The sequence below is a fragment of the Etheostoma cragini genome, chromosome 24, assembly GCF_013103735.1.
Source record: "Etheostoma cragini isolate CJK2018 chromosome 24, CSU_Ecrag_1.0, whole genome shotgun sequence".
Classification (NCBI taxonomy): Eukaryota; Metazoa; Chordata; class Actinopteri; order Perciformes; family Percidae; genus Etheostoma; species Etheostoma cragini.
Window position 1 is genome coordinate 8,731,457 of NC_048430.1, and position 14,192 is coordinate 8,745,648.

The window sequence follows — 14,192 nt, forward strand, 5'->3', positions numbered from 1 at the left end:
GATTTCTAAATTATTCCATTCCTTTTTTACTCACAATTTGTACAGTGTCCCAACTTTTTTGGAATCGGGTTTGTACTTCAGAAACACTACAAACGGTCATTTGTTAACTAAATATTCACAAAATAAATCTCATCTTACAATGACAACATGACGTTTTAAATGTTTGCAAAATTATCAATAAAGAACAAAAATATAACATGTACATAAGTATTTAGAGCCTTTGCTCAACCCACATTCCATTCACAAATGATGGATGCCACTGTGCTCATTGGGTACTTTAAAGCAGAATACACTTTTCTGTACCCTTTCCCCAGATCTGTGCCTGAAACCAGCCTGTCTCGGCGGTCTACAGACAATCCCTTCGACCTCATGCTTGTTTGGTGGTCTGACGTGTCCCTGGTAACTATGAGACCTTATATAGACAGGGGTGTGCCTTTCCAAATCATGTCCAATCACCTGTATTTACCCCAGGTGGACCGCAATTAGGCTGTAGAAACATCTTGAGGATAAGCAGAGGAAACAGAAGGCACCTGAGCTCAATTTTGAGCTTGACCGCAAAGGCTGTGATTGGATGTACAATTGATTCTTTATTTTTTTATTTTTAATAAATTTGCTAAAATCTTAAACAAACTGTGGAAATGTGGAAAAAGTAAAACGCTGTGAATACATTCCGTAATTCATTTGTGCATATAATTTCACTTGTGCATGCATGCATAACATCTGTATATGTGTACGTATTAATGTTTAAGTATGTATGTATGTGCAGGAGGTTGGTGCTGAATTGACCTGCTGAATTTTCATTCCTCAGGTCAGGGTTCAAATCCTGTCCTATACCATACTTCAGTTTGCTAACTTTACTTTTGTAACAAACATACTTCTTTATCCAAACTTTGTGTGTGTACTGTATATATAAAAATATTTACATGCATAACATGTGAGTATGTGTGTAGGTGCACGAGGTTGGTGGCTGGGGAGGAGGGTGGCGCACATCCTCAAGAGACAGAGCTTTCAGGTGCTCGGGACGCACTGGCCGCCGAGACTTCTCCGCTCTGCCAGCCCCCGAGGGTGGCACTAGGCAGGAGGTTCAAGTCGATACAATGCAATTTTATTTATAGTATCAATTCATAACAAGAGTTATCTGAATGAAGAGTGGCCATAACAATCACAAAAAAAGAGAGGAACTCAGTGTGTCAAAGGAAGTCCCCCATCTGTCTAAAACTATTACAGCATAACTAGGAGAGACAGGGTAAAGAGAGGAGCCTGGTTGGGCTAGAACTCTCCCCAACCGGATCGGGCTGTATGCCCTGGCTCCCTCTAGTTATATTATATTATTGAATATGATAGATAAATCTGACAACTATGATGAGAAGCAGGTAAAAATACACGAAAGCAAAAGAAAAGAAAATTAAAAAAAAGTAACACAAAACTTGCCAGGGATGAGCAAAGATTAAATAAAAAATTATAGGTTGTATTTACATTTTAGAATGAACTCTTTTTCAAGTAGCAATTTTTTAACTAAAACTTGTTAAATTTACTATTTTAAAACTGCATTGTTGGTCTTTAGATGAAAATAAATATCATGTAGCTAACTTTCTGTGCAGTTATAAAATCAAAAGTGTTTAAGTTGTAAAAGCTTTCCATTTATAAAAGCTTAATAAAGGCGCGGGAAGGGATATGACAGAGGATTACTTTTTTAATTTAGGCTTTACCTCAAATAACTGCGCGTGCGTCAATTAATGTCATGGCAACCGAATGACGACCCACCCGAGGCTATATAAGGTCTGCAAAACATTCGGTTTTCTCACTTTGCTCTTGGTCTTGGACTTCTTGCAAAGCTAATTTGTGGAAAGCGAACTCTTTGAGTTTTGAACTGCTTGAGACAAACTACTGGAAAATATTACTGGATCTTGTTGAAAAAACAAAAACTACAAAACTACTGAATCACTTGACTGTTGTGGGAAGCCTGAACAAGCTTGAACATGGCCCTCTGTCGGCTACTTGAGGAACAGCTGCTGATGGCAGTCGCCCAGTTGGACATCCGTGGAGGTAAGACAACTTTTAGATTTTTTATTTTATTTTATTGTATTTATGTCTTATTATTTCATTTAGACCATCTCTTGGAAAAACCTTCTTTTATCAGTAGCGTTAGCGTTAGCTAGCTAACTAGTTATCTTAATCAATGCAACTTTTCGAATTTAGCTAAAGGTGAACAGTGAAACTGAAGGGCCTTTCCGAAAAAAAGATTCGGTGAAAACTGTCATTTATTCGACAATTTCTCCGTGTAAAATTATAATTTGCTGGACAGAATGTGGTAAATTTCCATTCCGGACATGTGTCGAATGTATTAATAACTAGTGTAGGTATTTAAAAGCATTGATATTTTGGTTTGAGGGTATCAAATCTTCCAAAAGTTAGCTAGCTAATACAACAAAATGGCGACCGGACCGAATTTCATAAAATGCCCAAAAAATGTTTAAGTTGTGCACCATGGAAACGATGGATTGGATTGGAGGATGGAACCCGGTTTGTTTTTGTTTAATGACGTATGAAACATACATTAGTCCTTCAAATTTCAAAATGTAGCTATCGTATTAGATTAACTTATTTTTTTTAGATAAATGTTGTTAAGATTGATCATTCTCCACCGGGATCGTTTGAGTAAATTATTCTTCGTGCGTAAAATCACGTATCGAGCTCCTTCTCTCCTCGCCCAACAGTTGTTCATGTACATTTTTATCATTAATTATGATTACTGTTTGTATTATTATAATTAAAATGACTTTTGTTGTTGCTGTTATTATGTTATGTGTTCTCTGTACAGCTACTCTAAAGACCAGACATAACAACAGCTATGTTTAGTTTCCAAACTATTTTGATATGGATTTTTTAACAGCTATAGTATGAGTTAAACACTTCAACCTCATATCTTAAAATACTTGTGATATCAAGTCAAAAATGTTTCCAAGATCAACTCATTGATCAAATGAGTTATGTTTTTCCAAGTGACCAAGAAGAGTAAATCATGGTTATCTGTATAAGTCTTACATGAATGCTGCTTAAATTGTCATGTCCTCATGTGTTATATTATATATTATAATGTAATATTTGACTGTTAAAAATGATAGCCTCTAGTGTGTATACAGTATAGTTAATATTATGAGCCATTGATGATTTTATTTCCTCCTCAGGTGGTGTAAACCCCTTCATTGAGCGTCTTGCTAAACTTGGCCTCCCTGAAGATGAAGGTGAGTATGAGGAAGGTAAGTATGAGGAAGGTGAGTATGAGATTGCTGTTGCAGATGAAGATGAGCTCTCCCCCGACGAAGAAGATGACGATCAACTGGTCGACACTGACCAGGATGAGGATGACAACACAGGTGATGAGGACGACTGGTCTGACAGTTTCAGCCATGATTCCGGGTATGACTCCCTGTCTGAAGATGAAGAGGATGAAGAGGATGTTGAAGAGGATGTTAAAGAGGAAGTTGAAGAGGATGATGATGGCAACATCCGACCTTGCTCCCCTCTCATCCAGCAGTTCCCACCTACAAGCTTTTGGCAGAGATGGGAACAAGTGTCTCCCCCTGTTCCCGCTGGTGCTATTATCTGGCCCTGCACTTTTGATGTTCAACATCTGGAGACCCCTGCACATCAAGTGGAACATGCTGAAGATGGTCTACCCTCAGCCTCTCAAAGGTCAAAACAGTCTGCTCCTTCAACCTCAGGCCTTGGCTTCTCCACAAAGAGAAGCAGGGAAGAGAGCGAAACGGTGCAGGCGAGTACGAAAAAGCAGAAGGGGAATTGTGAGGACAGCCATGATGAGTCAGCAGCCTCAACTTCAGGCCTCGGCTTCTCCACAAAGAGGAGCAGGGAAGAGAACAACACAGAGGAGGTAAGTATGAAGAGGCAGAAGTGGAATTGTGAGGACATCCATGAGGCGGCTCCTTTGACTTCAGGCCTCGCCTCCTACAGGAGCAGGGAAGACAGCCACAGGGAATCAGCCCCCCCTGCTGAAGATGGTCTACCCTCAACCTCTCAATGGTCAAAAGAGTCTGCTCCTTCAACCTCAGGCCTTGGCTCCTCCACAAAGAGAAGCAGGGAAGAGAGCAACACGGTGCAGGTAAGTACGAAAAGGCAGAAGTGGAATTGTGAGGACAGCCATGATGAGACATCGGCCTCAACTTCGGGCCTCGGGTCCTGCAGGAGCAGGGAAGACAGCTACAGGGAGTCAGCCCCCTCCACTTCAGGCCTCGGCTCCTACAGGAGCAGGGAAGACAGCTACAGGGAGTCAGCCCCCTCCACTTCAGGCCTCGGCTCCTACAGGAGCAGAGAAGACAGCTACAGGGAGTCAGCTCCCTCCCCATTCAGGAAATACTGGAGGGGCCCTTTTGATTACCTGAGAGGAACTGAAGACAGTGACTCGGATTAGGACAGAGTTTTAGACTGTTTGCTGCAGGATTTGAAATTAGATTAGACACACACACACACACACACACACACACACACACACATACACACACACACACACACACACACACACACAGTGACAGATTATCAGTGCCTTATCCAGGAGTACTTTTTCTTTCATTTTTAAACTAAGCTGTAGATGCCTATGCAAGAGGTAAGTTAAAAATGACAGCATTAACTATGCAAAAAATAACAATTACTAACATTAATTAAAGTCCCCAGCTAATTATCTTCTTTTCATATTCTATTAGACTCAACTTTCAGGATCTCCTTGACGACAGAGAAGACGTGTTTACTCCGGACCAGATGAGAGTGATGGATGACCACAGGACCAGCAGGAGAGCGGCAGCCGCCTTTCTTTCAGTCGGCTAAGTAAGTACACCCATTACTAAGATTACCAAAGTACCAGTACTGACATAAAGTTGTGATAAATTCACTTTACACACGTGGATTACATTTATTAAAGTTACCTTCCTGAATATTAGATAGCTAAATAGATAGATGGACTTTAGTAATCCCAAATCGGGAAATTACTCTGTTACAAGCAGCAAGTAACAAGTTACCAAGGACATACAGTACATTCTCACTCACACACAAACAGAAACTCAAGAAATGTACATGAAAAAATAAGATACAATAAAATAAGACAGAAAAGAATAAATAAAATACCAGAACAATTACTAAACATTATACTTAGATGAATGGAAAAATAATGTATATACAAGTGTAGAATGAAATTAACAACCTACATACAAAATATATCACAAAATAAAATATGTACAGTATAATGTTAGATATTAAATATAAAGTGACCAGTGTACAAGTAACATAATAGTACAATATTGGAATGTGTGAGGTAATGAGATAGTTATTTCACACACAGGTGTGAATTGTTATATATATTATTATTCCATTGTTTTAATTATCATTCCATTTTTTTCTGTTTCACAGGACAGGACTCGCACCCCGGGCAGACCACTGACCCACTCTCAGAACTCTACCTGCTCCCAGGCACCAAGCCCTGTCTGGAGACCCAGTGAGGACAGTTCCACCCCGACCCCCACCTACACCACCTTCACCTGCCAAGAGGATGATCACCACCCCAGCCTGACCAGCACAGACGACGTTGTTACCGTCTGCTTCTTCTTCTGTGGGTCCGGGATGCTCTTCACACACACAGGAAGCTGTCACCACAGACACTTGAGACTGAATGAAAAAATTCTTAAAGTATTTAGTTTGTACAATATGTAAACTGTTTGTCTCTGAACCTTCTAAATATTACTGATTATGTATACACAGTATCATATACTGTATGTATCGTTCAGAAATCTGACCATGTGTGACTGGAATACAATATTGTGCAAATGATGATTTACTGTGTTCTAGTTTTCATTTGACTCAATGGCATTAATGTTACAAATATAACCATTAACTGTGTTATAACAATTGTTAAATTTTGTAATTTTGAATAATTTGGTAATTAAGTTTTATTACAACACTCATAATAGTACATGCTGATATGATTAAATAGGTAAAGCTAGGTACAAACAATCTAAACTAAAGATTCTTTGACAAATGTATAGTTTATTAAAGTACAAACATTAAATGTATATTCAATATCAGATACAATCCTATTGTCTTAAAATTATGTCAGTCAAGAATCAAAATCATTTCCCCAGATGGTAGGCTGTTTTTTATCACAGATCAAATCTAATGTGAACCCATTTTCACCATATGGGACTTCTAAGTTTTCTGCTGTGCTTATTCATAATTCATAATGATGGTTCATAAAACCTAGACCTAGACAGAAAGAAAAGCTCTTAAAGGAAGGGTCAGTGTTAAATAAATACATAAAACGTTTTAAAATATTAATCATAACATTAATTACGTGAAATCCTTAATTGAAACTGAAATGATTTCAAAAATTGTTAAAACTCAAATAGATGTGAAATATTATTTCATAATTCTATTAAATTTCCTCACAGTTGCCACTTGGCCAAATAACTCAATGGAAGATAACAAAATATAATGCAGAAAGAATAAAATAGCATTTCATTTTAACATTCAGGAAATTCATGATGCCTGCCTATTGTAATAAGTGACATATAAGTAAACTGTACTTACTTAGTGTAATACAATTTCCATTCATCATTTTTATTTGATTGTGTTGCAAATGCAATAAAGGGACGATGCACACATACATGAAGTCAGTCAATATTGTGAATAAAATGCAATTCTCCCATTGTTACAATGCATAGGCTATGTATCCCCATTATTTGTGCAGCTGTGCAGTTCCTGCTGTTTTCAATTGTTATTATTATTGATGTCAAATATTGACGTTGTTATAGTCTAGTTAAAGTAGGCAAGCATTCATCTCCCATGTTGGTGGATTATGTAGCCCTTCCTTTGCGAAACTGGTGGATGCAAGATCAGATCCGCTACGCGTGTCGACGTCACAGGACGTGCCTCGTTGCCCGCCTTATTTTGCCTTATTCTGCCTATGATTGGTTTACCCTGTTAATCTCACCCTAACCCTAACCAATCCCCACTCCCCATGCACAAAGCTAACTACGTCGACGCGTCAGGCACATCATGAACCGCGAATAATTTTCAAGATGGAGTCACACGTAAGTTTGTTACATTCGAGTGGAAAACGTTTACACTTTTAAAAGAACTACTTCTATAGTGTCGTGTCTATAATGTTAACGTAAATTGTATATTTAATGAAACGTGCTTGTCCAGTTTAAACTGCGTCAGCGTTTAACGTTGACGTTCAATTGTAACCGGATTTAACGTCAACGTTGCTAGAGCAATGTATGGTTGCAGACTTTAATTGTTTCTTCCTGTGTTTTTTTAAAGATACATATGAGCGTTTTTAAAAAAAACAACATACCTCAGTTGACAAGGTGCACGGTGTGCTGTACCAAGTACCATTGCCCCCTTTGCCCCCCTTCAATGTACAAAGCCCGGAGTAGAGCAAAGGTTCTACAGCACATGGAGGTGCATGTAAACAATGCCATTCGACATGAAGGTTGGTTCACTAAATCCTCTATAAAGAGCTATGTCAATACCATTTCTATGTAACTGCTTACCAATAGTAACTTTACATACTAGTCGCTTTCTCTCATAGGGTAAAATACATAATGCTGATTGTCCCTTTTATAGATTTCTTCATAACAAAATGCCACCAGGCTTGCAGGAGTGGAAGCAGTGGCCACTTCCACTGCCCTTTCTGCTGCAAGACCACAATAAAAAGGCAGGATACCATGAGGCATTTGCAGATCTGTAGGCCACCTCTCCTCCACGCCCGGTTAGACGCTGATGCCGACGTCAGACAGAAGGACATCACTTCCCAGACAGAGGAGTGCAAAGGTATTAAATCACTCTTCTTTTTCTGTGGAGCTGCATTGGCTGGGTTCATGTAAGAATGTTAGTTGATTGTCAGTTTGATGGTTGATTCTCTGCAGCAGAACCCTCGAACCCCCCTCATCTCAGCAATGACAAACTGCCTGAAACGGTGAGTATGTGTGTTTATAAAGAAACTGTGTGTATGGATATGGGTTTTTCCCATGTGCATATTAAATGTGTGTGTGTGTGTGCGTGTCAGGTACATGATTGTGAAATGCAAGGACCAGACCATCCAGCGGAGGGACCCCAAGACCCATCGTCAGACTCCGTCTTGCTATCCAGTCCTCGCTTGGACAACCCTCCCTGCAGAGTGCCCCGTGCAAAACATCCAAATATACTTTGTCCTCACTGCGATGTGCAGTTACTTAGAAAAAACTTTAAGAAACACCTTTACAGAAAACACCCGGATAAATCTGTGGGAGACATGGCTGCTGATGTCAACGAGAGGAGTGAGAAATATGCTGTGAAAAATTCATTTCTCGGACCACTTTTGTCACTTGATCTCCAAAAAGAAACCTGGGGGAAAGAACCCCAAATCAAATGCGAGTCCAGTGAGTGCCAAGTGTCCGAGTTGGGTATTGCTGCAGCCTGGAGCCTCTCGTCTCATGTCTGCGCGTATCCACCGGTAAGATCTAAGGGTCAGTAATACATAAACAGTGGCCTGAGAAAGTTTACACACCCATGCTAAAGTTGATTTAAAAGAGGAATACAAAAAAAAAAAAAAAAACTTTGGAAATTAATCTTAATGCCTTAATTAAAAAAAAATTAGAAAAATCCAACCTTTTAAGGACACCAAATTTGTTTGTGAATGAATAAGGTATTGTAAATAAATAAATGTTTTTCTTTAAAATACAGGGGGCAAGAGTAAAAAAGGTTGGATTTTCCTGATTTTAATTTTTTTTTAATTTTTATTAAGGCATTAAGATCAACTTCCAAAAGATGCTTTTCTTTTAAATCAACTTTAGCATGGGTGTGTTAACTGTCTCAGGCGACTGTATATTGTTTATTTGATGAAACCTGCAATGATTTTCATTTTTTTTAACTGCATTAGCGTTTAACTTTAATCTTTGTCAGCAAATATTACCGGTAGATAAGATAAGATAAGATAAGATGGACTTTATTTATCCCACACTGGGAAACTTCCTCATACCAGCAGCTCAAACGCAAAATGACGAATAAAATAAAGACACATGAAATATGAATAGAATAGGAAAATATCTAAAAATGTATTATGGTAATATGTACACTGATTACACTTCTTTTATTTATAAGTGGGTTAGAAATATATACAGATGAGATGTTACCTAGGGCAATTTAAGGTTGCAGACCTTGATGGATTCTTTCTGTGATTTTCCTGTAGGTACACATCAGTGTAATTAAAAAAAACAACATACCTCGGTCGACACGGTGCACTGTGTGCTGTACCAAGTACCATTGCCCCCTTTGCCCCCCTTCAATGTACAAAGCCCGGAATAGGGCAAAGGTTCTACAGCACATGGAGGTGCATATAAAAAATGCCATTCGACATCAAGGTTGGTTCACTAAATCCTCTATGAAGAGCTATGTCACTACCATGTGTGTGTAACTGCTTACCAATAGTAACTTTACATACTAGTTGCTTTCTCTCATAGGGTAAAATACATAATGCTGATTGTCCCTTTTTATAGATTTCTTCATAACAAAATGCCACCATGCCTGCAGGAGTGGAAGCAGTGGCCACTTCCACTGCCCTTTCTGCTGCAAGACCACAATAAAAAGGCAGGATACCATGAGGCATTTGCAGATCTGTAGGCCACCTCTCCTCGACGCCCAGTTAGACGCTGATGCCGACGTCAGACAGAAGGACATCACTTCCCAGACAGAGGAGTGCAAAGGTATTAAATCACTCTTCATTTTCTGTGCAGCTGCATTGGCTGTGTTCGTGTAATAATGTTAGTTGATTGTCAGTTTGATGGTTGATTCTCTGCAGCAGAACCCTCGAACCCCCCTCATCTCAGCAATGACAAACTGCCTGAAACGGTGAGTGTGTGTGTGTTTATAAAGAAACTGTGTGTATGGATATGGATTTTTCCCATGTGCATATTACATGTGTGTGCATGTGTGTGTGTGTGTCAGGTACTCGATAGTGAAATGCCAGGACCAGAAGATACAGCAGAGAGACCCCAAGACCCATCACCGGAACCCGTCTTGCTATTCAATTCCCGTGTAAAGCCTCCAACTATACTTTGTCCTCACTGCAATGTGCAGTTACAGAGAAAAAATTTAAAGAAGCACCTTTACAGAAAACACTCTGAAAACGCTGTGGGAGACGTCGCCGCGAATTCCCCTGCTGATGCTGTTGAGAGGAATGAGAAAGATGCTGTGAAAGAGTCAATTCTCGGACCACTTTTGCAACTTGATCTCCAAAAAGAAACCTGGGGGAAAGGACCCCAAAGCAAGTGCGAGTCCAGTGAGTGCCAAGTGTCTGAGGCGGGTATGGCTGCAGCCTGGAGCCTCCCGTCTCATGACTGCACGTACCCAACGGTAAGATCAGAGGGTCAATAATACATAATGAAGCCTGCAATGACTTTAGCACTTTTGAGACTGCATCAGCGTTAAACGTTGATGTTTGTCAGCAAAGATTACCGTTAGATAAGATAAGATGAGATGGACTTCATTTATCCCACGCTGGGAAATTCCCTCCTACCACCAGCTCAAATGCAACACTACAAACAAAATAAATACACATGAAATATAAATTTTGTGTGTCTTTCTCTCTCAGGTACAAGATTGTGAAATGCAAGGACCAGGAGATCCAGCAGAGGGACCCGAAGACCCGTCGCCAGAATCCGTCTCGCTATCCAGTCCTCTCTTGGAGAACCCTCCCTGCAGAGTGCCCCGTGCCAAGCCTCCAAATATACTTTGTCCTCACTGCAATGTGCAGTTACTAAGAAAAAATTTAAAGATGCACATTTACAGAAAACACCCGGATAAAGCTGTGGAAGACATTGCTGCAAATTCCGATCTGAATGCCGAATGCATAGATGAGAGGAATGGGAAGACCAAAAGAAAACCTGGGGCAAAGAGGACCAAATCAAGTGGGAGTCCTGGGAGTGCCAACAGGCCTGGGAGGAAAAGGAAAGCTAGTAAACTGGATTAATGGAAGGAAGTGGAAATGAGACTTAACAATCCAAACCACAATCTTTTTCTATACTTAGCCAAGTTTACTTTTCATTATAATTCTTTTGTTATCGACGAGACCCCATACCACCATGAAACCATCCCACAGAGGAGGTTCACCGATTGAGGTCTCTGTTGCTAGCCGGCAGCAGATGACCATCCTGAGCTTGACAGAGGACGTGAAAGCCCCGCGCCACAAAACGTTGAGAAGGACAAGTGGATTATCTTGCTGGGAAAGCGGGTGGTTGATCTTTGGAGACGAAACCCACGCTCGACATCGCTGAACCGAGGGGAGACAAGCCAGCAGGACCCTGCATCGGCGGAGCAACAGGTGACAGGCTTTCTTAAGTTTGACGGGGGGGGGGCTCAACATTGAGGCTTGTCGGACAGGTAAGAGTTGAATAAGGTGTGGGGAAAAATAGCAACCTTTTGCTTTGTCCTGCTCCTTTTCAGACATAATAGCAAATGTTAATTCAATTCAATTTTATTTATAGTGTCAATTCATAACAAGAGTTATCTCAAACACTTTACAGATAGAGCAGGTCTAGACCCAATCTATAATTTACAAAGACCCAACAATTCTAGGAATTCCCCCGAGAGCAAGCAACAATTCGAGAGTAATAATGTTGTTGCACTATTTTTATACATATTTTAAACCGATGTTTTACGTTGCTTTTATGATCTTACTGTAGCACTTTGAGGTTTGTCTTAACCCTCGTACTGTCTTCACCTTCGGGCCCCTCTCGTATCCCTCGGGCCAAATTGACCTGTAACTTAGTTGGGGTTTTAAAAACACTATATACACTATATATATATATATAACAATATAATTATTTCACTTGTATTGTTTTTAAAATAGAGAAACTAAACTTAAAATGTAGAGCTGAAGAAACTAATTGGGCTTGCTGGCTAATTTATTGAGGGTCACTTGTTTCCATTGCTGTCTGCTAACGTACAGACTTCATACATGATTCTGATTATACTTATTTTGCCTCACATTACAGACCGCTTCATTTGCTCTTATTCAGCGCTGTAGTATTTTTGGAGGCGATATTATTCTAGTAAAGACAAATCAATATATTGTCACCGTGTAAAGTGATTAACACCATTCTGTTGGATAAATGAATGGTTTATACCGTGGTTGTAAATTAGCCTCTGTTTGGTCTGTAGCCTAACTAATTTCATAAACTCATTATGTCATTACTGGATTAATAAGACACAACATCAAATCACTGAGGAGACCCACGCTGTGCAGCTACACAGTACGTAAATGACGCACATAGAAGAGATACGGAGTGTGGACTGGGAGCTGGAGAGGTGCCAGTTCACCTCACACTCAACTCACTCGGTACTGCCAAGGTGCTCTTGGGCAAGGCACTCATAGCACCCCCCACCCATTAATTGTCACAATGAGCTACATAAGTTGCAGCTGTATCTTTACCTGACACTTGATTATCAGCAACATCATTGACGTTAGGTTTTCCTTTAAAGACATTAAAGACAGTAACATCCCCCAAGTAGCATCTTCTTAATACATTAGAAAATATGCATTAAATGAATGACATAATAATATAGATACAAATATATTTTACTTCACTTTTTTATTTTAATTTGAAGCCCAAATATTTTACTTACTTAGGTTAGAAAAACATTTCAAAAACCATTTTAAAACAAATAATAAATGCAAAAAAAAAAAATTTATCTCGAGGATTCATGTGAAAACCTAACCAAATGAATGGCCATTAAATTAAAAGAGACCATTTCTCAGTGCATACATACCCTTTTATTTCATACTGCCTAAAGTTGAAATTGAACCAAACTGTTTGGTCTTTGTTGTTTTATTAATGGACATAATGCAATTCTCCACTTTCCAGTGCTAATGCAAACTATACATATAGCTATACATTCCATAAAAGTGCATTATTGTTGTGTATGGTTTTTACTGTAACTGTCCGTTGTGTTGCATGTTAAGATAGGGGCTTTATTTGTCACACACTTGTAGATATGCAGCCTCAACGGATGACGTCTGGGGGGAAGAAGAAGAAGAAGAAGAACCTTCTAATGACGACTGTTCTGGAGCTCTGAGGTGGGGTACCTTTTCCAGTATTACCAGAGCTGTGTTTTTGAATTTCCGTGGGGGGGGGGGGGGGGATATGGCAGGACTGAATTTACTCAACATTACATTTGAAGATCCACTTAAATTATTAAAATAAACACTTCACTTACATTTTTTTAAATTATTACAATATTCTGGAACGCAGCCTCCATGTTTGAGTGCTGGTTCCAGCGAGTGATTGTTGCCGTCTTTATGTCCATCTGTCCAGCTGTAAGTCTTGCTGTGTGTCCTGCGTCAGGCGTAGGGTCGGTAAGGATACTAAATGATGGGACTCTTCTTCTTTAACACCACAAGATGCTTTTATTGTGCCTCTATGCTTTTCATGAAATGGACACGCATTTATCAAACCAGAATAATCCACTGAACTGTTGTCCTTTTTCTTTTTCTCCCCAGATGAGTGCAAAGACCGCGTGTCTTCATACTGTCCTCTACTCTGAGTGATGTACTTCTAGTAGTTGTTTTTTAGTAGCTGTTGTTGTAATTGTTGTAGACGTCATTGCAGGTATATAAGTACATGTAGTAGTGGTTGCTGTACCTGTATCCAGTTTTAGTTGTAGTTTTTGTAATATGAAAATAAACACTTTTGTTGAAGCTTTTTATCGATATTTGTCATTTTTGTGATATAACGTAACACTAACTTTTATTTAATTTAGACTAAAATTAAAGAATTGGATGCTGATGGATAATCACAGACTGGAATATGTAAACTTTTACTCAATATTATTTAAACCACTTCAATGTTTTTTTTGCTATAAAATTGAATAAGACACCCCAACATTAATGAAAGTAGAGATTTGTACTTGCCAAAGAGCGTTGTGTGGAATCAATCATGTTATTTTGGGGAATTAAGAAAAACACTGATATAGGAAAGCGGGTCAAGAAAATGTCATGGCGTAGTATGTTACAAAATATTTCATAACAAATATAAAGTATACACAAAGTATATATTTGATAACTAAAACAGTATGGTATGTCATAGAAAAGTCAGAGTATAGTATCTAAAAAAACCTCATCATTAGTCAGTACATTATGTCATTAAAAA

General features: G+C 39.2%; 2 protein-coding genes across 4 annotated transcripts; both read left to right on the top strand.

Annotated features, from left to right (window-relative positions):
* The first annotated feature begins 1,976 nt into the window (after positions 1-1,976).
* Positions 1,977-5,441, top strand: LOC117939411 (microtubule-associated protein futsch-like). The gene is made up of 3 exons (XM_034864746.1): positions 1,977-2,046; positions 3,189-4,839; positions 5,419-5,441. Exons 1-2 carry the CDS (start codon positions 1,980-1,982, stop codon positions 4,427-4,429), a joined length of 1,308 nt encoding a protein of 435 aa, XP_034720637.1. The 5' UTR covers positions 1,977-1,979; the 3' UTR covers positions 4,430-4,839; positions 5,419-5,441.
* A 1,604-nt stretch (positions 5,442-7,045) lies between these two features.
* LOC117939651 lies at positions 7,046-11,363 on the top strand. 3 transcript variants are annotated; one of them, XM_034865121.1, is made up of 10 exons: positions 7,046-7,094; positions 7,327-7,498; positions 7,633-7,839; positions 7,935-7,984; positions 8,075-8,500; positions 9,236-9,407; positions 9,543-9,749; positions 9,845-9,894; positions 9,991-10,398; positions 10,637-11,363. In XM_034865121.1, the coding sequence occupies exons 1-10, from the start codon at positions 7,083-7,085 to the stop codon at positions 11,012-11,014; spliced, it is 2,082 nt and encodes a 693-aa protein (XP_034721012.1). In that variant the 5' UTR covers positions 7,046-7,082; the 3' UTR covers positions 11,015-11,363. The 3 variants fall into 3 exon arrangements, with proteins under 3 accessions (XP_034721012.1, XP_034721014.1, XP_034721013.1); XM_034865123.1 differs by having other exon boundaries at positions 9,848-9,894; XM_034865122.1 differs by having other exon boundaries at positions 7,938-7,984.
* The last annotated feature ends 2,829 nt before the right edge of the window (positions 11,364-14,192 follow it).

Coding starts and splice junctions, on each gene's coding strand:
- LOC117939411 (XM_034864746.1), top strand. CDS start 1,980: ATGGCCCTCTGTCGGCTACTTGAGGAACAGCTGCTGATGGCAGTCGCC. Junction 2,047..3,188: donor CCAGTTGGACATCCGTGGAG/GTAAGACAACTT, acceptor TTTCCTCCTCAG/GTGGTGTAAACCCCTTCATT.
- LOC117939651 (XM_034865121.1), top strand. Junction 8,501..9,235: donor ATGTCTGCGCGTATCCACCG/GTAAGATCTAAG, acceptor ATTTTCCTGTAG/GTACACATCAGTGTAATTAA. Junction 10,399..10,636: donor ATGACTGCACGTACCCAACG/GTAAGATCAGAG, acceptor TTTCTCTCTCAG/GTACAAGATTGTGAAATGCA.